Below are 25508 nucleotides of genomic sequence, written 5' to 3' on the forward strand. Positions count from 1 at the left end.
GATGAAGTAGCAGTCAACGTACGAGAGGTCCTAACTAAGCCGGATGCGGTAAATCCGTACGACGTATTGAAACAGGCAGTAATAAAGGCTCTCTCATTAAACGACCGGCAAGCTGTCGAGCAGTTGCTCAGTGAAGTTCAAATCGGAGATAGAACGCCTTCGCAGTTAAAAACTCATATGAGCAACGTAATCGGAGACAGAAATGTTGATAAAAATATATTTTACCACTTATGGTTGCGACGACTCCCACCGAACGTACAGCAGATCCTCGCTGTTGGAGATAGCGATGTAGATAGGACGAAACGCGCGTCCTGGATTCCACTGCTAGCCATTATCCACCTTTGCTTATAATACATGTGAATTAAAGCTATATCGAGGCAACACGCACAGTATGCACATATGCCAATTAGGGACTGACCGGTTGCAGTCCTAAACATCAATGGGAGGATTCAAACAAACAATACTAAATGAGTATGAATGATGATATATTTATCACCTCAAAAATAGATTGATGCTTACAATCGTTGAAATATGTTCTTGTTGATTAGAATCTGTTGTGTTTTTCCCTGAAAAAAAATCATTGTATTCATCGTTTACTAGTTACCTGGACGACCATTATCATGATAGTTTCAAATAGTAAAGCATTTTATTTAAGTGAAAAGCAGTAGTCTGAATAATTTGTTACAGACAAACAACTCAAACGATGTGGCTTGTAAGCAAACAATTAGAAGTTAGAAGCTGTAGAATGTTGTAATAAAAATGCAGATAGTATCAATCTGTAACTGTAGCTTGTCTTCTGTCATAAAAGCTTTACATCAACATCGTACACCTTGATTTCAAGTAGAAATAAGATAATAAAATTTACCTTAAAGCACTTTAGTTACATTGAAATGGTGGAGTAAAAAATGTTTTCTAGCATAATGTTCGTAAATATTACATAAATAAAAGAAAACTACGACTACTGTTACTTATGATCGTTTTGCATCATCTTGTTTATTATGATCAGGCATAACTAAACAAAGCTGTCAAATATTATCACGAACCAGACGATTCATGAATACGTTGTAACTATTATTCAGGATATTTGTCGTCACGTTTTAAATGATTTATATTTGTTCTTTGTATCAAGTGAATTCCCATTATCGCAAATCTATACCACATGTCAATCATCTATTTCATTTTTCACAATGAAATCAAAATTTTCGTCAAAATCTTCATATATGACAAAGTTTAGACAATGATAGGCATCACTTCGATATATTTTAGGCGGACCATAAAACTGGTACTGTGATTTAATCAATGGATTTCTATTTGTTATTACACTATATATCTATCAAGACGTTTTGCATCGTGGTTGACAGACTGAAACAGAACTTAAAGGTGAACTATATTTCTCGCAATTAAATTCTAATAAAACTTCAGTATAATGTTAAGTTGTATATATTTGAATAATTGTAGTACTTTTGTGCTTAACATATAGTCACATTGATCATGTGACATGTGATCATGATGTGCCTGTTTCCTTCAAAAAATTTTGTCGAGATTTATGCACACTAAAATAGACACTACTCTTTTCCTCAACAGTAGTTAAACTGATGTTTTCGCACCACTTATCTGCCGAATACTTTACTGCTGGTATCTAACACACATATTCGGTCCTATTTAGGACTTTTAGTCAGATGTCACTGTACTCGAGTTGATGTTCACTCCATTATTCAAGACCACTACATGTCTCTTGAAACTCAAAATGCGTTCTCTACTTAACTGTCGAGTTCAGATAGCCACTTACTTTTGTAAAACAGTGAATTTTGATTCATTCATAAGGATTGTTTGAATCGTCCTTTAGATATATTGTGAATTGAAACTGATCAGCCATTTTTTGGATTATGCGGTTCCTGCACATTGCTAGCAATCATCCAGCTCTGTTTAAAATGCTTATGGCTTAATGACTTCATCGAGGCAGTCCTCACAAGGTGCACATATACTTAAAGAGATGGGTCATTTGCAGTTCATAACAATAATAGAAATATTCAATCAACCAATACGAAGGTAATAATATGTTACTGTTTCAGTTATTCTATCATTTCTCACTATTTTCGCAAGAAGCATTTTAGGTGAACATTAAAGTTTGGATAAATTTACCGGAACATTTTAAAAATCCAAATTTTAATCAATCATTATAGGTTGACATTAAGAATCAGTGCGACTCACTTGATTAAATTATATTATCATAACTCAGAAGCATATGCATATAATTCTCGAATCGAACTTATTGACTTACTGTTCTGTTGAATATGATTTATAGTATGAATGAGATTTATCAAAGACTTTATGTTGTTTAAAACTATATTTAATTCCAATGTATCGGTTCAAAATATCTTGAACAAATGAAATACTTTAGTCTATTCGATATAGTATAAGTAAACTGTGAATATACCAGATTAATCAAGAAAGTAGGTTCGAATACTCGGATTATTTTATTAAATTGTTTCTTAGAAATATTGTAGTGAACAAGAACACGAGTGGGGACAACCAAATGTACTTTGGCACAACATCACAGAAAATCTCATTAAAATATGATAACCATATAGCGAACAGTTGATTTGCAAAATAGCAATCACTTGTCTTAATTTGACTGTTTCTTCTACAAATATCCGTCCATAGTCTCCGATTATAATTGTTCATACACTTTCGTAACGAATGCGTGTCGTTCCCGTTCTCTCCTTATCGATCTTCTACTGAAATATATTCAATGCCCGACCATCATCATATACTACTTATTTGGATATCAGTAACCCACACCACAATATCAGGATTTTCATAAATATGAATTTTGACTAAATTTGAATTTAGCTTAATAAAACGTAATTCATTGTTTTATTTGTTTTCCTGTTTTCTCATCAACAGATCATATGGTGATTTGTTAAACATGAAATATAGTTATTAGTAAAATTAATTAGTGTAACTATGAGATTGTTATATTCCAACAAGAATTATGAATAGTAACTTTTGAGAACTATTTATGAACCAATACGCTATATTTATTTTTTATTGTATAATTAAGTAGCTTGACTATGCATATTCATTTTTCTCTTATTTTAAGCTTTATTTTTACTTATAGATAATTATTATACGATTTACCGCTCATGAGTTATGCTCAGTCTATTAATTACTGTTCCCCTTATTCACAGACACATTTGGTTAGATATTGTACCAATGTTGTTTTCTAATTTGTGGTACGATGTGGTCTGTTTGGTTGGTATATAAATCCAATATGTTTGAAATACATGATTCATATCGCAGAGTCTGAGATTGGTGTTCTGGACTCAAAGGGCAAGGCCATGCATGGAGAAGGGCTGATAAGGACTCTAGACTGCTTGTTTTATGCGTCATTGGTCCGGTCGATAAATTATTATTGTCTAAATGACGGTATCATTCTGTTATAAATTAATAGGGCACAAGGCCACAAGTTGTAACAGAGATGAAATTGTGAATGAGGAAATGCTCAATAAATAAAACAGAACAAAGTACTTTATGAAATATGTGGAGAATTTGATTAAGTTTTTATAAATTTAAAGGGAAAAAAGGTTTTTCGAATTACAAATTTCTAGTTTTATTCAGTTATCTTCCCCCTTTCTGTAAAGATCTCAATACTGATCGGAATGCTCATGAGTTATAGCTTATTCAAATAAATAGATTACTATTGTGGTGCGTGCTACTGATGTCGACAGATATAAGTAGTATGTATCATCAATCTAAAGTGAAATGCCTGAGAGCAGAAGGTTAAGAAGGTCAAAGAAAAGAGAACGTAGATAAAGAATGATGAACAATGAAGTCTGAGACGATCGATTGACATTTTGCAGGAGGAACAGTCAAATTTGAGACAACTGACTGATAATTCGCAAATGAATTTACTGCATGGTTCTTAGATTTTAGTAAGATGCTCCGTATTTCGTATTCATCTACATTCGATTGTCCCCACTTGTGTTCTCATTCACTACACTTTCATGTAAGTAAAATGTTTGCAGTGTGTTTGTGGAGGTTAAAATTATACATCGATCTAAATTAGAATGCATTTGCAACCTGGAAGTTTTAATATTATGTCTAATTGACAAATAAACTTACACAGAAATCTGTAAGCAAAGAATTATAGGGCAATGCTTCGCTAATCTTTCACCTCGATAACCGTTATAATACAAATTTCAATGGTGCATAAAATCACAAGGCAAAGAGAAATTGCAACCACAGTTTATTATCAAATGACGCAGGCCAGAAAGCTACAAGCATATGAGTATGTATTAACGACCAAGCGCGAGCAATTACATAGGCAAATTTATAGTCAAATAGTATAAGGGCGCAGCAAGACAAAGCAAAAGCTAATAATAAGATTTGAGTGCATACAATAGTTCGACATAGAAACAAAGTCAAACTTAGATAAATAGAGCTTAGGATGATAGTCGCAAAACATGATGAGAAGTGTGTAAATAGTTAGATATTGAGAAATGACAAACAAACACGGAGTGTGATAAAACTAATTAAGTCGTTTATTGACTCAAATCCGCTTGCACTGCTGAGAGCTCTAATGCCAAGAAAAAGATCTTCCAGTGCTTCTAGGTTTTCAATAATGGTTAAACTTAGATAGGTTCATGATTTCAACGAAATTCAACAATCTTCACAACTCCATACTGAGATTGAATTTTGTTTAGATCGCGTTAAACGTTTCCATTTTTTTCAAATTTTTGTTATGACTACTTTTAAGTAATATGACCAATTTTAAATCTTTGATTGTATATGGTTCATAAACTCGTGGGTATCAAGAGAGAACATGCAATTGAATGCTGTGATTTTACAAATCTTTCATTCACCTTTAAGATTCTGTTATTCAGAAATAATATCGTATCTAATAGCACTACAAACAGTTTTTGATATTTATATGATAAATATAATTACGTTGTTGCTTGAAAAGGATTTGTTTAAAATCAAACAAAACTGAGAAAAGTAGAATGAGCATTTAAAATAACTATACTTGGTTTACAGGAACCAAATTTACCGTACAAAGTTTGTCATTTGATAAACAGAAGGTTGAGATTAATGATTTAGGTACTTTGGGGATTTGAAATAAAATGCTATTGAAAGTATCACAAAATAAAAGTATACTGATTTTTACATGATAAGCAAGTCTATTGTTAAAATATAACTGTAACATAACCGGAATGTTTAACAGTCCAATTTAGCTCAACCAATTATTCAATACTGTTTATGGACTGTCTGAGTCATCAAGTTTTATAATGACACTTGATGAACAAAAATAGATATTGATGCAAAATATTTGCATTTTGGATGCGTCGGTATTTTCTTGCTAGGTCGCTGGAAGAGATTAACAAGAAACAATAGACCTAAGTCGCGTGTTGGTTGGTGTTTACCAGAAAGATATAATGTAAGTTTACCCAAGTACTTCGTAAACGTTATAATTTAATTTTGGTTATATAAATAAAGTTTTCTGATTTTTTGACTCAAACTTCATTCCCAATTTGATTTGGTTATTTTGTGTAAAATAATAAGCGAAATATTTATAGTCATCTACCATTAACCAATTATGACTTAAATACATATATTTACAATTATACTTCATCATTGAATTGAATTTCTGCTGTGTTTACTTCGTGATAGTAAACACAGTAGATGAAGAACACGGTGGATCTGATGCAGATGTGAGGGCAGGGATCGGCAAAGCGAGAGCAGCATATTTACAACTGAAGAACATCTGGGACTCAAAACAACTGTCTGTCAATCAACATCAAAGTCAGAATTTTCAATAAAAACGTCAAGACAGTTCTACTGTATGGGCGGAAACTTGGAGAACTACGAAAGCTATCATCCAGAAGATACAGGTGTTTATTAACAGTTGTCTACGCAAGATACTTCGGATCCGTTGACCAGACACCATCACCAACATTCTACTGTGGGAGAGAACAAACCAGAATCCGTCCGGTGTAGGAAGAAATCAAGAAGAAGCGCTGGAGTGGATAGGACACACTTTGAAGAAATCACCCAATTGCCTCACAAGACAAGCCCTCACGAGGAGTCTTGAAAGACAAAGGAGAAGAGGGAGACCAAAGAACACATTACGCCGAGAAACGAAGACAGACATGAGAAGAATGAACAAAAACAGGATAGAACTAGAAAGGATGGCCCAGGATAGAGTGTGTTGGAGAATGCTTATCGGTGGCCTATGCTCCATTGGTAGTAGCAGGTGTAAGTAAGTAAGTAAGTTACTATTATGAATGTCTATATAGTTGTAATTATGTAATAACTATCATCGTAGAATAGGAAATTTTCATAAATCATAATTTAAGCAGACTGGAGATCTTAATAATCAAAATTTATTCTTTTCACAACTCATCGGTGGTAATCATAAAATAACTGTTATAATTTTATTAAAACAAGCGAACACCTTATGACACTCATCAGACAGATTCACATCGTCTATGATTGTACAAACATCAATATACATATATACAATTCCTATACAAAGAAGCTTATATCTAGTTAAGGAAATATAAGTTTCATTACAACAAACATGCCAGTTCTTAAAGTAAGAAAATTTCTTTAAGTGACTTTATACAGTTAAGTTAATATGTGATTAGGATTTTACAAAATTTATCTAGACAAATTCAAAAGAAAAATGTAGTAAAAACAAAAAAAACGTTTATCATGTTTAAAAGTTTTTGCAGCTTTTAGTCTGAAGTAGAAAAATATCTTTGAAGTTCGTTATCGATCAAAACTTTCAATAATTCCGATCAATACACGAATCTTCAAAGTAATAAATGTTTCTTAATGATTAAAGGAGATACCGATTTGTAAAAATTTTGAATTACTCCACACAACATATTTACAGTTTTGATACTTTATTTATTTAAACACATAAATATTGGTACAAAGGGGAACCAGATATATGTGCGCCGCACAAATTTCATTTGATTTGTGTGAGGGCTGTGATACTGTCCAGGTGCCCAAACTGAAGCAGGTAGTTTTCATACGGGGCCACACCTCGAGCCTTCGACCTAAAGGTCTGATCCACAAGGCAATGGAGCATCGTAAGGAGATGCATTCCCATGGTAGCCGGTGACCAACACCTGGTTCATACGCCATTAATTTCTTCAGGATAGTGGAGCCCATGTGCACCGTTGATATGGAATCAGGGTTTTCCAACTCCCCTTGGTGAATCCTCCATATCCACAAACCCAGTTAAAGCGCCGGACATTCGCTTTTCGTCCTCTCAATTTCGTAAACAACACCGCCTTCATGAGAAGGCAGTGAGTAAGACTTCTCTGACAGTGGCCATATGAAAGTATTTCGAGAGAGGGAGCTGGCTCTGCCCACCCTCGGCCGTGTCAGGGCATTTTGGGGCTGGAATAGAAAATAAATATGTACTATGTCGTTTCCATTAAGTCAATATTAAAACTCTTTTGAATATCATTAAATGCACGGCGACTTACGTATATTTTTCTGATTAATTTATCTTTATACCATGTTTAAAATTTTTTCATTTTGTTTCGTCCAATTGAATGACTAGTTTTAACTTGGTAATAATTGGTTAGTTATTTCTCAAAATTGATGTAAAATGTAAGTCCCTGTCAACAGAGCACCTTCTCTTCAAATTATGGATGTTAATAACGTACAAAATATAAGCTCTATCGTTTCTTACGTTGTCATGCACACTGATAGTGTGTTCTTGAGTACATGGTATCTACTAGCATTCCAATCACTTAAACAGTTAAGTGGAACCAACAGAACGTATGAAAGAGCGACTTACTGTTATTACTCAGTGCGCGATTCTCGTTTCCATAAGGATCAGAAGCCGTATATTAAATTTGTATGTTTGAAAAATGGCCGTAGAACACCTTGAGGATCCTCACAGCCGATTAGACAAAGAGGGCAATTTTAGTAGTGTTATTATATTGTTCATGAAGGGCTGCAATGAACACTCAATGTACGAGCTTCATCTTTTTTAAGTTTATTGAAAGTTAGTGAACTGTCGTTCGTGGGAATGTGCATCTCAATCATGAGTGCGATTCTCTCAGATACGACAACAATTCTTGGATGTGTAGGTTAACGGACGTGGAGTTTAAGACAACGAGACCTCATCTGATTTCGGAGTCAACAGTATTCAATGTTGTGCACTTTGTTTCGATAAACTCAAAAGAAGTTAGTGAACGAGACAACAACATTAACGAAGATACCAACGACAACAGATTGTGTGACATATGCAATCTTGCTAGGCCGCCAAGTGAAACTGCTGATGGAAGCACTTGGATTTTTTGTCGATGAAATGCAATGTTTCATTTGCTTTATGCCTGGGACCCACAACCACAATTCTATGGATTGAATATCCCATGTGTAGCGTGATAACGGAATAATAGTGACGTCATTGTTCAGGAAAATTTGAAATGTTAAGAGACCGAGTGAAGGCCACACACAATTTGAGTTGATTTCTACTTTTTCAATTAGTTACGAATTGCATCAAAAAATTTTGTTGATCGCATTCCATATACGTTTTCCTCATTTTTAAACGACCATTATTGTGTTTAATATGGATTCTCAGTGAAGTAGTTGAACAGTTTCGTCTGATGAGTTTTGTATTATTTCTGTCTCAAATTCATTAGTCAGTGTATTCTTCAATCATGAAAGCTTAGGAAAACTTTCAGCCTGAATCTTTATTATCTGTGCTAAGGCTAATTTGTATTATTCTTACATAGACAGTATCTATTATCTCAGCATATGACATTATGTTAACTGTGAAATAAATGATCTTGTCGAATAGATGCGCTGATTCAAAGCAGTCATATACACAGCATATATAGTTTAACTCAATTAGTTTACAGTGATTTTAATAGATCTGGATGAAAAACAATAGGTTTGTAAATTTTACAAACATTGAATAAATCAGTGTACTCAGACTTTCTTTACTCAAATTATATCAAGTTACGATGATCGAAAATTTGGTTTCGTATTTTCATTGTGTTGTCTTTATTGCAAAAAATATAATAACGAACAACGGTGAACTTTAAGGACATGACTATTTGTGGAAATGTTCTAATGATATTAAACAAAATTTGACTATAAAGTAAAAACGAAATAGATGATTGGTACCTGTTTCTTTTTTACAATGTGACAGTCAACATTATTTTCGTAAACCTCCATTCTAACAGCCTAGTTTCAATTCTATGTAATTCCACTAGTCGTATTCAGAGATTCATACACTGAAGTATATACAACAGGTGGCATCTAAGTATGACTCTCATCGCAACCATTTGTGTTAACTGTGTTTACACATGAATTGAGGGTGATTTTCACCTTTATCTTATTTTTATTGATGATCACGTTTGATATTGATATGTGAGGGCTCGTTGTTAAATTAATGAACAATGCACACAAGTTTATCGAAGAAGAATAGATACTATGAAGACGGAATCATTTAATAAAACATCTCTTGGATTTTGGGATATTTAAAGTATTATTATATTCCAGTAAAAAGCTTGACTGTAACCGACAGTTTGATGTGCACACAGGAGATTCGTTCAATTTGTTAAATATTTTATCAAAGATATTTACTGATAATTTTGAGGCATTAATATCAGAATCTCTATTTTGAACACCACATACAACTAAGCAGTCTTACTTGATGTATTGTCATGTGAGAATATGCTTGGATAACGTACACTGCTCACACGTAACGAATGCTCAGGGAGACAACATAGGCTAAAATATTTGCAATACATTTTGAATTCAACAGTTAGTATTCCGATTAAGTGACTGTTACTAAAAATGTGAATTTTGCTATTAGAAAAACAAAACTACTGAACATATTATTCAGTAGTAAACCAGTTATTGTTAAATTTAGTTCTGACAAGTAGTGTAAACCAGAACATACTATACAATCAACTGCATCAGTCCTAGTGCGAAGCATCGAAGAGTGGAGATCAACTATGTCAAGTGTGGTTCAGTTACACTTCAAACGCAATAGAATGTTATTTTTCATTATTGCAAAGTGATTGAAGATAAACATGGAAGTTTAAGCCATCAATGGAAGATTTGAATATTCTGGGTTAGATCCAGGATAACGAGTTGGTTCATGTGCACTACTAAAGAGCTCTACACTGAGATGAAACAGCTGTCCAGCGCATCCTGGTCTTCAATGGTTTCCCAATGTAGTTCAATTATGGATGTATATTGTGAAAAATATAATCTTTCAACTTTTATATTTATCATTTTGCTTAAATTTAATTGACAGCGAAATTTGACACAACCAGTTCAAACAAGACATCTGTAAAAAGTATAAAAAATTATAAGTGAACACGAACGCCTATTAGGAAATTGTTTAGAAATTTTTACGAGAAATCATTTGATATTTTATGATATAGATGTGAACAATATTCGGAATATGATCGTATTACAAATTTAAGTATAATAAACAGATTACTAGGATTACTGAAAATAAGTAGTATGTTTGTTTTAACTAAGTATACCTAAATTCATTTTAGTTAACCATAGAATTTGCCTAATTTTGTATATTATGAAGAACTTCATGAATAAGAGATACAACTTTAAGAATTTGATAATACCAGATATCAGATATTACTAAATAAAACCAACAGATCATTATCCATGAATTATAGTTTTGGTTTGCCTATTTAGTTTATGGGTGAAATGTGAATTTAAGCATAGTTAGTACTCAAGATAGATAAAGAAAAAGGAAGCATCCTAGCAAGGAACGATATCAACGCTTTATACAATAACGAACAATCACAGAAGTCACTTTAATTTATCAAGGCAAGCGATATATAATGTGAAATGTTACTGAATTACGTTAAATCATCAAAAAGACGGCTATTAAAGAAGATTGAACTACTTTAGTTCTAATAACATACTGATGATGCTACTTTTAATTTAAGAGGAAGTTGGTTTAATTTTTTAAAAATCTCAGATATAACTTAATATATATGCGTTCAAATAATATTACAGTTATGGTAAGCAGAGATGGATATTGGCTAGCAGTGGAATCCACGACGCACGTTTCGTCTTATTTGGGACTCGTCAGCTGGATGTACCTGCATCTCAGAGTTGATGTTCACTCTGGGACTCAAACCCAATACCCTCGCTTCAAACGCCATCGCTTTATCCACTCGGCCACTGAGTCCTGATAGCCACTTGCTTGTGCGATGGGGTGAATTTTAAATTCATTCAGTATTGTTTGTTTGAATCTTCCCATCGATGTGTTAGGACTGCAACTGGTCAGTCTGTAATTGGCATATGTGCATATTTGCATCAGTTTATTAACTTGATTATTCAATGCAGATCCAATCATATTTTGATCTGATAATTTTCTGATTAGAAGATTACGATTTCAGATATTTTTAGCTATTCAACTAATTTTTGTTGTTGTTGTAATTATCATATAAAATTGACGTCTAATAACAGTCGATTTGGAAGATAAAAATATATCACTTAAATGAATTCAATGGAATAAAGGCTTCTTTGTACTTTGGATTATGTAATTATACCACTAATGAAAGTCATTGGTTAGCTACTTACTTCTTTTTTAAAGTTAAAATTTATAAACATTTTTTAAAGTTTATCGATTTATTATAGAAAAATTCAATGAAAAGACGATTATTAACCTAATAAAACTAATTATAAAATAAACAGAAAATTCTGTCTAATTAGAGATACAACAAAAATAAGCAAAATTTTTGTAAAGAACAATTAAATAATGATTGAAATCATGAGTTCATTAAAGCTAGATCAACATGGAAAACCTAGAAGCACAGGACGGCTGTTTCGTCCCAGTATAGAACTCTTCAGAAATGAGCATCAAAAGATATTTCCTGAAGTTCTATTGAGAAGCAGTGATCAGTGGGGTTCAACCGGGTCTGTTGTGAGATAGTAACTCATTGAAGATAATGGTGGATATATCACTCAATTTCGTGGATTGGTTGAAATTAGACATTAACACCGTTGGATGCCGGCTCAGTTGTCTAGATCTTAAACATTCGCGCGCGAGACCAATATATCCTGGTTTCGAATCTCGCGAGGCGGGATCGTGGATACGTACTGCTGAGAAGTCCCATACTAGTACGAAACGGCCATCCAATATTTTCAAGTTTTCCATGGTGGTCTGGTTTTAATTGACTTTTGAATTAAACAAATAAATCATTATAATATCCACAAAACCAATTTTCTGATAATTAAATAATGAATACTTTGTTTTACCTAAAGCCTAGACATGAACCCATCGATATATTCATACTGTATCATTACAAACAATATTGTTTATATATATGCAAGGTCTAATTTAATCAAACTACAATTTGTAGTACTCAATTTAGATGAATAAAATAGTTTTGTATGTTAATTTATTTCCAAAATCTTCATTTAGAATATAGTAATAATATAATAGAAATAAGATGGATTTAAATTTATGTAGAATACGTCGATGGTATGCATTTTAACTCTCTTATCAACCATATTACATCTATTTCATTATCTTAGTTACTACATAACGGAATATAATTTAAAAAAAGAAAAAAACAAAAAACCTAAAAAATATTTTTTTTATATAATAATGAAGTATTAGTAATATGGATTAAAGAAAGAAAAAAAATTCCTCACATTATAAACAAATTTTTTTCAATATTCAAAGTAGGTCAAAATATTGTAAAAAATAAAGATAATCATTAAAGTTTTTCTGGAATCTAATGAAAATAATAGATGTGTTATGTCCTGATAAGAATTATGAATGATAAGTTTTGAGAATTATTTATGGGCCAATATGATGGGTATATTTCTTAATGTATAATTGTTAACTAACTAAACTATTCATATTCATGTCCATCTTATTATGAGCTTTATTTTGGTCTATGAACTATGATAATATGATTTACCATTCTTGAGTTATACACAGTCTATTAATTAATGTTCCCCTTATTCATAGCCACATTTGGCTAAATCATATACAAATGTTGTTTCCTATTTTATGATATGATGTGGTCTGTATGTTTGGTATATAAACCCAGTATGCTTGAAATAAATGTTTCATACCGTAGACGTTGAGATTGATGTTCTGGACGTAACTGGCTGGGCTAGGAAGAAAGCAGGACTAACAAGTACTCTAGACTGTTTGTACGGGTTTCATATGCCGTTGGTCCGATCAATAATTTGCTGCTCTCTAATTGGCGGTATCATCCAGGCGGTGGCATCCAGGCCACAAATTATAACAAGATGAACGATTGATTATAAAATGTAGGAAATTAATAAAAACTATTAAATAAAACAATTACAATCTTAAATAAAGATACAAACTACAAAACATGTACATTATCATTCTAAATGTTTGAACTTAAGTTAAATTTATTGTAGTTTTATTTATTTATTTAAACATATGAATATTGGTACAAAGGGGCACCAGATACATATGCGCCACACAAGTCACTTCATTTGTGTGTGAGCTGTGATACTGCCCGAGTGTCCGAACCGAACCAGGTGGTTTTCTTAGGGGGACACACCCGGAACCTTCGACCTAAAGAACTGATCCACAAGGCAGTAGAGCATCGTAAGGAGATGCAGTCCCATGGTAGTCAGTGACCAGCGATTGATTCATACGCCATTTGTTCTCTCAGGATACTGGAGCCCATGTGCACCATTGGCTTGAAATCAGGGTTTCCCAACTCCCCTAGGTGGACTCTCCGTGTCCATCGATCCGGTTAAAGCGCCGGACCTTCGCTGTTTGTCCTCTCACTTTCGTGAACAACACCCCCACCACGAGAAGGCAGTGGGTAGGTCTTCCCTGTCACAGGCTATATACGCCTGACCATGTGAGAGCATTTCGAGAAAGAGAGCGGACTCACCTCACTCCTCGACATCCCAGGGCATTTGGGTGCAAAAAATTTATTATAGAGTTAACAAGGTCCAGTTATACTGTATCATATTTTTCTGGAAAAATGCTCGGATGACCAATAATGAATATAGGCTATAGATAAAACAACTGGAAGTATCACACATGTTTTTTCTTTCAAAAAGAAAAAAAGGAACAAAAACTCTGTCGATGCTACTTTTTAAGATCATCTTGAAATGAGATATTATTAGGAGATCTGCATTTAGAAAGCAAAATAACTAAAAAAAATCTTAAGTTATTAGTAGCCATTGTCAAAAAAATGCTGAAATAAATTTGATTTTTCTTCTGAATAGACTAACCAGAAAATTGCATAAGATCTGTGTATTAATAAAAGGTATATTAAGATACAGTAAACTCTAAAGGTGATCTTATAGCAACTCTCGTACAACCTATTTCGATTATAATTGATTTTTGTCAAGCCATTTCATTAAACTTACTTAACAGACATAGTCATTCAAGCAGTAACGACTCATCTATTTCTTTTCAGTATTATGATCACTTTCTTTTCTGTATAAACGTGTACTCTTGATTACATGACAACCTACGCAAATATCTCTCTCTAGCTTAAATGTTGATAGCTTAAATATCGCTCGATGATTCATTCTATTCCCTATGTATATATGTACCCGAATCCTATTATTAGACTTTGTTTACCTTGCTGTGCCTGTATTCAGGTTGACTATAAATTAGCCTCCATATTTGCTTGGACACACATATTCGACTTTCTGCTTCAAATTTCATCAATGCGCTTATATCCTTGTTATCCGTGATATCCGCTAGAAAACATTAGTCACCGTTTCTTATCGCCTTCTGATTTCAAACATCTTCGGGATTTATATAATAACGGTTATCAAGATGATTGATTAACGAAGCTAAGCCACTACAGTCTAAAATCTGTAATAATAATAACTGTATTTAGAATATATAAATCCAATGACTAACCAATATACTGGGTTTTTTTCAGATCTGAATAGTCATTTCAAATGTATTTGTGAATAATTCATAAGTGTGAAAAAAGCAAATGATTATTCCCAATTGTTTATTATTTTTTTATCAATGTAATTGAATGCTATTAATGTTTATTATATAAATCACATTTACTATCAGCAACAGCGTTTTATGGGAGAGGACAAACCAGCTTCCAGCTGAAAAAGAAATTAGGAGAAGACGTTGGAAGTGGATAGGACATATATTGAGGAAAACAACAAACTGTATCACGAGGCAAGCCCTAACTTGGAATCCGGAAGGGAAGAGGAAAAAAAGGAAGATAAAAGAACACATTACGCCGGGAAACAGAAGCAGGTATGAAGATGATGAATGTTACCTGGAAAGAACTGGAAAGGATTGCCCAGAACAGGGTTTGATGGAGAATGCTGGTATGCGGCTTATGCTCCTCCACGAGGTGTAACAGTTTGTTTATTTTCAAAATTTCAACCTTATTTTTTTGTTTTAGATGACTTAAATGAAAGACGTATTCTCACTGATGTTTCAATAAATCAATCTTATCAATTTTCTTATATAAATGTCATATCGATTTCAAACAAATTTAGAAGTATAGTTGCTAAGATAAGCTTCGTTCCTCAAATTTAAAAAAAGATAACAATGCTGGAACAATAATACCAAGTAATAAATGAACTATTGCACTGTATGGTTGAGTTTGAAACTGAATGATAGTTGACAGTCCATCTGGAAAAATTTATCCAAAAAAGAAACTAGGGCTTCTACTCGAAATTGATGAAAAATGAATCTTTATTTTTAAATATCATGTAATGTATTTCAAAAGCTCAAGAGTCATATATATGATGATGTACTGAAACTATTTTTTTTTAGATAATCTCACTGTGTTGCAAATATCCTATCTAAATATCTTTAGTCTTGTTTTATAATCACTCGATGTTCACATCAATGCACTGTACCTGCTCTCTAACCTGCAAATATGATCTACATGTTTATTTACCGATTAGTTGTTTGTGACTCGTAATATATTATGTAGTTGAATTATTTATGTACTGCCATACTTGGTGGACATTTATGACTGTTAAAATAAATCAACCCGAATTATGTAAGATCGCAACTGTAATCAACTGATATTACAAAAGAAGGTTTTCATAAATTTATCCTTATTCATACGGTAAAAGAAAACCTATAAACATTTTAACGATCAAAACACAGAGGTTTTACCCACAGAATGAATTAGAAGTTCACTTACACGTTGATAATTTAGTCAACATACATATCCTAAGAAGAATAGATCAGTGCAAATCTTGAATTACTGTTTAGACATTTTAAAAGAACCTGTCCAATTCATAAACAATTTAAGGATTGCTATGGTTTTGTTTATGAATCTTGTAGCACCTCATCTATTATAACCGCCGCACGATTCAGTTTAACTGTGGAGCAGACTTCGTATGTGTGGATGATTAGCATGTTAAACTTGACCGGTTGTTCAAATAATTGTGGATATAAGCATATCTATCTTTGTCTATAATCTAATTAGTTTTCTATTTGCTTTCTGTATTTTATACACAATATATGTCTTTATTTACAAGCAGTTATCCTCAATTATAATAAGTTACCTGGCGTCTTAATTTCACGCTGTATCTAATTTTCTTTCGCTTTATTGATTGTCTACTGGTAATCAAATGCATGAAACCAACGTATTCTGATCATATTTCGTAATTTGGATTCTTAATTCAACGTTTTATCAATATAATGCGGCAATAGTTGATTACGAAATCAAATATGAGACACATGAATATTAAACTGGAGTAAGACTTACTAACTTACTTACGCCTGTTACCCCTCGTCGAGGAGCATAGGCCGCTCACCAGCATTCTCCACCCAACTCTGTCCTGATCCTTCCTTTCCAGTTCTTTCCAGTTGTTATTCATCCTTTTCATATCGGCTTCTATTTCCCGGCGTAGTGTGTTCTTTGGCCTTCCTCTTTTCCGCTTTCCTCCCGGATTCCAAGTTAGGGATTGCCTTGTGATGCAGTTTGGTGATTTTCTTAATGTATGTCCTATCCACTTCCAACGTCTTTTCCTAATTTCCTCTTCAGCTGGAAGCTGGTTTGTCTTCTCCCATAAAACGCTGTTGTTGATAGTATCTGGCCAATGGATGTTGAGTATTTTGCGTAGACAACTATTTATAAATACTTGTACCTTCCTGATGATGGTCGTAGTAGTTCTCCACGTTTCAGCTCCATACAGTAGGACTGTCTTGACGTTCGTATTGAAGATTCTGACCTTGAAATTGGTTGAGAGTTGTTTTGAGTTCCATATGTTCTTCAATTGTAAAAATGCTGCCCTTACTTTGCCAATCCTCGCCTTTACATCTGCATCCAATCCTCCTTGTTTATCAACGATGCTCTCCAGGTACTTGAATGTTTCCACCTCTTCCAGAGTTTCACCATCAAGTGTGATTGGGTTGGTGTTCTCTGTGTTGCATTTGAGAATCTTGCTTTTTCCTTTGTGAATGTGGAGGCCTATCGATGCGGAGGCTGCTGCTACATTTGCTGTCTTCATCTGCATTTGTTCGTGTGTATGAGAGAGGAGGGCTAGGTCATCTGCGAAGTCCAAATCGTCTAATTGATTCTGAGCTGTCCATTGTATTCCGTATTTCCCTTCAGATGTCGAATTCTTCATAATCCAGTCAATCACTAGAAGGAAGAGGAATGGGGAGAGTAGACAACCTTGTCTGACTCCGGTCCTTACTGGAAATGCATCTGTCAGCTGTCCTCCATGCATGACTTTGCACTGTAGTCCATCGTTTGAGTTTCGGATAATGTTGACAATCTTTTCAGGAACTCCATAGTGTCGAAGAAGTTTCCATAATGTTCTCCTGTTCACGCTGTCAAACTCCTTCTCATAGTCAATGAAGTTGACGTATAGTGATGAGTTCCACTCAACTGATTGTTCAACGATGATCCGTAGTGTCGCAATCTGATCTGTGCACGACCTATCCTTACGGAATCCAGCCTGTTGATCCCTAAGTTCGGCGTCTACTGAGTCTTTCATTCGATTCAGCAACGCTCTGTTGAAAACTTTTCCTGGTACTGATAACAAACTGATGCCTCTGTAGTTCTCACATTGGCTCAGATCTCCTTTCTTTGGTATCTTGATGAGATATCCTTCTTTCCAGTCCATTGGCACTTGTTCCTCTCCCCAAATCTTCTTGAATAGAAGGTGAAGCGTGTTTGCAGTTATTTCAATGTCTGACTTCAGTGCTTCTGCTGGTATATTGTCAGGTCCTGCCGCCTTCCCACTTTTGATTTGTCTGATGACCATCTTGACTTCTTCGATCGTTGGTGGAGTGACATCTATTGGAAGGTCAGTGTGGGCTGCTTCGATGTTTGGTGGATTCAATGGGGCTGGTCTAATCAGCAGTTCCTCGAAGTATTCTGCCCATCTTTCTCTCTGTCCTTGAATCTCAGTGATTGTCTTTCCTTCTTTGTCCTTGACTGGTCTCTCTGGTTTGCTATATCTCCCTGCCAATTTCTTCGTTGTATCATATAGTTGTTTCATATTCCCTTCTCTTGCAGCTTTTTCTGCCGTCGTTGCTAGTTCTCCCATGTATTTCTGCTTGTCGGCTTTAATGCTTTTCTTCACTTCCTTGTTTGCTTCTGCGTAGTCTGCTTGTGCTTTGACTTTCTCTGCTCGTGTTCGGCTGTTGTTAATTGCTAGTTTCTTGTTCTTCCTTTCTTGAATTTTGTCCAGGGTTCCCATAGAGATCCATTCCTTGTGATGATGCTTCTTAGGACCAAGAACCTCCTGGCACGTTGAAGTTAGTGCTTCTTTTATCCCTTTCCAGTTGTCCTCCAAAGTAGTTTCTTGTTCTTTCAGTAGATCCTGTAGAGCTTGGAACCTGTTGTTGAGAGTTATCTTGAATTCATGGAGCTTGTCAGTATCTCGAAGGAAGGCTGTATTGAACCTTTGTAGCGCCGTTTGTCCAGTTTTCCAGTGTTTCTTTAGCTTCAGTCTCATCTTGGCCACAACCAGGTGGTGATCTGAAGCTATGTCAGCTCCTCTCCGGGTTCTCACATCTTCCATTGATCTTCGGAATTTTTGGTTGATACAGATGTGATCTATCTGGTTCTCTGTGGTGTGGTCCGGTGAGATCCATGTAGCTTTGTGTATGCGCTTGTGTGGGAATATTGTGCCGTCTATAACCAATTTGTTGAATGAACATAGGTTTGCAAGTCTCTCCCCATTTTCATTTCTCTCTCCTAATCCATGTCGTCCAATTACATCTTCATATCCTGTGTTGTCCACTCCAACTTTAGCATTTAGATCTCCCATCAGGATGGTGAGGTCCTTTCGTGAGCACTTCTCTATAATTGATTGCAGCCTCGAGTAGAACCGATCTTTATCATCGTCGTTGCTATCATTGGTGGGTGCATAACATTGGATAACGTTCATTGTGATCCCTTGCTTCTTTGTTCTGAATGATGCTTTGATTATCCTGGGTCCATGAGATTCCCATCCCACAAGTGCATTTCGTGCTTCTTTGGACAGAATTAGAGCAACTCCCTGAGTGTGTGGAGCATTTTCCCCTTCGTGACCGGAGTACAGCAGCATCTCTCCTGTACCTAGCCTTTGTTGTCCAGTTTGTGTCCAATGGGTTTCGCTGATTCCGAGTACTGCCAAGTTGTATCTCCTCATTTCCATTGCTATTTGGCTGGTCTTTCCTGTCTCCCACATTGTCCGGACGTTCCATGTACCTATAAAAAGTGTTGCTCTGGTTGTTAGAAGGTGCATCGGTCTCGTGACTTCCGAAGAATTTCGGCTTTCATCATGAGACGTCATAATTATTCCTTCAACTCCCAGGGCAGAGTTTAAATGGTTTGAATTATTTTTTCTGGTTAGCGTTTTTTTAGCGAGTTAGCTTTTCTATGGGATCGGGTCGCTAACCCCATGCCCAACCCTCCTCCTTTACCCGGGCTTGGGACCGACAGTAACTCTAGAAGATCTACAGGCGGAGTTGGAGTAAGACACAAACACCAAAATCCGCTTACTTGATATAAGCAAAAAACGTTTTAGTACCTTAACAAATATCATTTGATCAGGAGTAACTAACCCTTTTTAAGTAGTAATCATTGCTATATTATTCATTCCTATAAGCCAATCAGAAGGTAGCAGATGGTTGAGAAGAGGTCTGAGGAGAATGAAGTTCAGTTCTCAATGAGAGATAACTTATATTTGATTAAATTTCATAAAATCGATTGGCACTACTGATGATTGTTAATATATTATGTTAGTATATGTTCTATTTGCAACTGAGTTAACATAATTTTTGTTCTTTTAGTAGTCATGTGCTCGGTCAAAACTATGTTAACTAAAAAGTGTCACATTAAGAAATCAAGTTACTAGATAATTGTGGTTGTTAGTTTAAAGATATGACATTACTTGTTTAATTTTTTTTTGGAATCCACATCATAAAATAAAAATGAAAAGATTTTTTTTATCTTTGGCACATAAATTCAACGAGGTTGGTGAGGTAAAAGCATCCTTAAACGAAACAATAAATAACCATTGTGATTAAACATATTAAGATGATTGAATTCGATAACTTCTTTTTCTTGGAAATCATTGTCTTTTTCGCTAAAACTTGTCACTGTCCAAAGGATGCAGCCTAAAATTGATGCTGGCTTTTTTCAAACTATTGAAATCAATGATCTTTCTGATAACTTTCTTTATATCTCAAAGTAATTCTTTTGCAGAATGTTTGTACCCACAATCTCAAATGTTGGTACTAAGACTAGATAAATTTTACCTATCGTAACTACTCTGAGTGTAAACGTTGACAATAATTACGACCTGGTACTGAAAGTTGAAAGTGTTATAAGGATTCGCTCTTCTCACTCATATAATGAGTTTACTGAGAGATAAGTTGATCTTCGAGACATGTTTAGTTTCACTGACGTTGTTTTGTGAAAATAAGAATACCATAGGGGACTTTCCTAGTGCTAATGTCAAACATGTGAGCTTAAATTTAATTGTTGTGACAGAAACATTTCCCTCAATTACTTCCAAAGTTTGTATTTAATGAAATGTTAATTTTCAGTTGCATTGATGCCTAAGTAACTAAGAGTAAAATGAATTGCGTTTCATAAAAAAACAAGACATATGGGGATAAGTAATTGTATCTTGATTTAAAAACATTAACTAACGCATTTTAGCTAACAACTTGTTCTCTGTTTATTTAACAGTCATATTGAAATACCAGAGACTAATCAAAAACATTTTCAAGCAGATGAAGGTAGGAATTTACAGATTAGACATTACGGTCTTTCTCTTTATCTCTCCTACGATTGATAGAGATATCTTAGATAAAAGAAGGAAACGTGAAATTTCACATCAAAAGAATTCACTCATGTCTGTCGTTGGAAATGGAACAAAAAGTAGTAACATTAAAATTTGTAAAATTATTTTCGTTCTTAATCATGAAACAAAATACTAGAAATGTTGAAAACACTGCTAACACTATCGATTACGATACTATGCTCCATCTATCTTCTTAAAAGGAACAAGATTTACGATATAGTAGATAGATTTATACAGATTAGTGGGCAAAGATTTTTAAGTTGAATAAACTAATACTGAAGTTCAAATACATGATGCTGTGTAGTATAAATCTGTCTAATCTAATCACAGCTAAGTAACAGTAAAATAAACAGTTAAATAAGATTCATATTTTACCCAGTAAATTGAATTTACCTACATCCAAATTTTTCATACAATCCAGTCTCTATATTGGATGCTTTTAGGTCAAATTTTATTATTACAAATTTCATCCCTATAGTTATTAATGCTCGTAAACAAAGTATCTTTATCCGTATTTGAACCCAAACACTAGTCTATAACTTCGATAGCTAAGTTGGATTCATGTGTTACGATCAAAGAGTTATCGACGAACAAAAATTCTCTGAAATTACTTACATATTCTCAAACAAATGAGTTTATTTCCTCTCGAGTAACGTAAAACCAAAGTGTTTACTCATAGTTTCAGTATTTTGTAGCATTTAAAAGAACAAATATGAATTGTGTAAAACAAAAGATAGATGATGCCATTCAATAGAATCCAGAACGCGCGTTTCGTTCTATTTTTGGACTCGGTGACTGGATGTACTTTCATCCATCGAACTCAGAACTGTTCCTTTTGTTACGCTATCGCGTATTCCAATTGATGTTTAGGGCTGCAGTTGTTCAGTTTTTTGGCTTATATCCATCTTGTGTAGATTGCAAAGATATTGCCTTAAGTTAAAAGCGTTGTAACTAGAGATGGATGGAGGCAAATCCAGTTGACGAGTACCAAATAAGACGAAACGCGCGTCCTGGACATCACTGCCAACCACCATCCATCTCTGTTTATAATTCTTCTGGATGAGTGGCAAGATCGAGCTAGACAACAGATCATTGTTAAAAACGATAGCAAAATAATAATCGAAACAGTTGCGTGATACTAAAATAACTAAACATTCGAGCAATTAGTTTGTACACAAGTATTAATATAGATAATATAGAGAGTGTGAAAAGTGAAATGAGCTAGGGGTGGGAAGAACAGTTAGTGTCGTCTATTTGGTCTTGGCCAAGAATGGGATAACTTTATTAACATAGTCTTCTAACATGAAGACCAGACTTCCTGATGTAGTTCACTTTATGAGTACGTTGGTGAGCATCTCCTTCATATTCTTAGAAAGGCTATACTCAGCTTAAATTTTTCACAGCAGGTTGTTAATAGTTGATTGGCACATAAATTTAAGGCATTCACAACATTTAAACCATCTTATTCCTCTCCATTATCTTATCGTTAGTTCGAATGAAGCATTTACATAAAGTTGAGGCTGATCAATGTCCCTAATCTTTGTATTCAAAAAAAGTTACAAAACCTCTACTCTTTCTTTGGACGGTGGAGACCTTATAGTAAAATGATATTTTGAAGTGAGCTAAGTGTTCAAGAATCCATTAATCGTTTAAGTGTTTGGTTTCTCAAGAGTTCTACAAACAGAATATCACCTTTGAATACACATTCCCATTGATAAGTAGTTTGTATATCAATTATGTAAGACCTTTTAATTTCACCTTGAGTTTCAGTTCATTATTCATTATAATGAGATCAATCTCATTTTAAAAAGAAAACAAATTCTGTTTATTTTAAAATGTACATTTTCTAAATGTGTTACATATCCAAAAAAAATGTTTATTCAAATTTGTGCATCACAACAATGAACAACCAGTCCAAGTAATTTATATTGTTATAGTTAAACGTTTGCTCAATTCAAACATACAGAAGATGAATTATTGATTACCCACATTGTCTATTACAGTGCAGCTCCTTATTTTGTGTTACCTATTGATTTGTGAACATTAAATATGTACAATGGTGAAATTATGGAACTATAATGTACTGAATAAATTAATCGATACAATCACAGGTCAAATCTGAACACAATGACCAAATTATGTAGTGCATATTAATTGGTCCAGAATTATTGAGATATGCAAACTTTTTTAGTTTCATTAAATTTACTATTTATATGAGTCACGTACTCTGGTGTATGTAATTAACGTTAAGTCTATTTATATATGCAATGATATACATCATTCCAAATATGTACATATATATGTGGAAATATGCATAGAAATGACTTTTGGATGAACTGACAGACGGTAAAGTTTATCAAAAATAAATTAGAAAAAAAAAGTGATAGAACTTATTTCAATGTCGGTAACTTTAACTTAAACACCTTTACTTTAATTTACTGAAAAGTGAAAGAATTTCTACCTAATTATAAACAATATACATATGAACTACAATCTTCTAATTGAATTACTACCTTTCTTGTTTTCATAAATTCTATGACATATATGTTATATATATCTATTCTATTGAAATTCTTGAAGTATAACCATTGGTTACGTTAGTGATATTTAGTCAAATAAACCCACTAATTACTTTGATTCTTTCTTGTATTAGCAACAATAATATACTCAGTCATTACATTGATATATAAATACTCACATTTGAAATATATATTCATCTTACTTACATTTCAGTCTGTACTTATCAGAGACAGTACAGTTATCATAGTAAACTTTAACCATTATTACATTATGTCACGTAAATCAATTAAAAAGACTACATTAAGTAGTTCTGTACCATCATTAATTGGAAAAGATTATGATTTACATGAACCAATTTATTTTAAATGTCGTGGAAAATTATTTTTACAACAAACATTAAAACGTAATGAAGAATTTGATACAGAAATGATGAAGAAATTAGTCAATATCAAGAAAACAGTACAACCACAAGAACGTATGATTTATCTTACAGAGAATGGATTAAGAATTAAAGCTTATAAAAATTCATCCAATATTTATACACGTATATTTTTACGATATGATCAAATTGAAACAATTTACATGTCAGAAGGAAAAAAATATATACTTGTCTTGGGTATTATTAGTAAAGATAAAAAAACCCGGGCTTATGAATGTACAAGATTTAAAGATAGAGATGAATTCAAGGAGCTATGTAATTTACTTGTTCAAGCATGTGAAAATAATGAACGAAAATTAATTCATCTTAATCGAATTGGTACATTATCAATGTCATCATTATATGAAAGTAAGAAATCTAATCGTGGATCACTTGGTTCAATTGTTTGGACATTATCAGGTGAAAGTGATAATGAATTTCAAAGTCAACTAGAAGATCATAGATATCAAAATGACTTAAAAGAAAATGAAAATGATGTTCGTAGAGTTATAACACACTATTCTCAACAAGGTTCAGTAACTAGCATTATTTCATCAAGTCTGAGAAATGAGAAGGGATCTGTTAACAGTATGAATCGTAAAATTGAGACAAGTGACTCAGAAGACAGTGATTCAGTGCACCATTACAATGGAGTAAACGGTGGTTTTAACGACGTAACCTATGAAGATGATGATGATGATTATTATGCTTCAGAGATTTACAAAGCGGACGATTTTGTAGAACCTATACTTACACCAATATTTCATGCAGATGATGAAACAGCAAAGCTATTTTACAGAACAGGTTATGATGGTGATTCGCTTGAGGAAAATTATGAAAAGACAGATTTGTATCCACCATCTGAGTGGCCAGCTGGGGTTACCTTTATTTGTCCAGATGCAAAATCTGGTGCAACTATCACACATCTTGGACCCGTTTATTTATACTCTGAAAGATTTGTTGATGTTAACAACGACTGTATTGAGAAACAGACAGCAACCTAACACTATAATTTGATGAAACATTAAACGATTCCTTAATTAATCGTGTTATGTTTTGAAATATAGCTTTTAAATTTGGACAGTATTTAGATTTTATCGCTAATTTATTTAGAAGTTTCAAGCTATACGTTCAAATCTTATGAAATATTATTGAGTGTTGTGAACTTAGTAAGTCATAATCTAACTTTCTGGGCCTACGTCAACTACATTACTTTTAAGTTTTTCGGCAGAGATTTTAGCTTTAAGCAACATTGTCCGATTAAAAATGGTGTTTTGAGGTGGGACATTGGATG

General features: G+C 33.7%; 2 protein-coding genes across 2 annotated transcripts in view; one reads left to right on the plus strand and one right to left on the minus strand.

The window, feature by feature from the left end:
- Smp_198720 (hypothetical protein) overlaps nucleotides 1-21746 on the minus strand; it is a gene marked incomplete at both ends in the record, with an annotated part of 24451 nt that extends 2705 nt beyond the window's left edge. The window contains one exon of the mRNA XM_018790971.1: nucleotides 21674-21746. Coding sequence (XP_018645822.1) covers nucleotides 21674-21746 — 73 coding nt within the window. The remainder of the gene's footprint in view (nucleotides 1-21673) is intronic.
- A 2320-nt stretch (nucleotides 21747-24066) lies between these two features.
- Nucleotides 24067-25294, plus strand: Smp_075330 (hypothetical protein; the record flags this gene model as incomplete). The annotated part of the gene is made up of 1 exon (XM_018790972.1): nucleotides 24067-25294. One exon carries the CDS (start codon nucleotides 24067-24069, stop codon nucleotides 25216-25218), a length of 1152 nt encoding a protein of 383 aa, XP_018645823.1. The 3' UTR covers nucleotides 25219-25294.
- Between the last annotated feature and the right edge of the window lie 214 nt (nucleotides 25295-25508).

Source organism: Schistosoma mansoni (genome assembly GCF_000237925.1).
Source record: "Schistosoma mansoni, WGS project CABG00000000 data, chromosome W unplaced supercontig 0185, strain Puerto Rico, whole genome shotgun sequence".
NCBI classification, from domain to species: domain Eukaryota; kingdom Metazoa; phylum Platyhelminthes; class Trematoda; order Strigeidida; family Schistosomatidae; genus Schistosoma; species Schistosoma mansoni.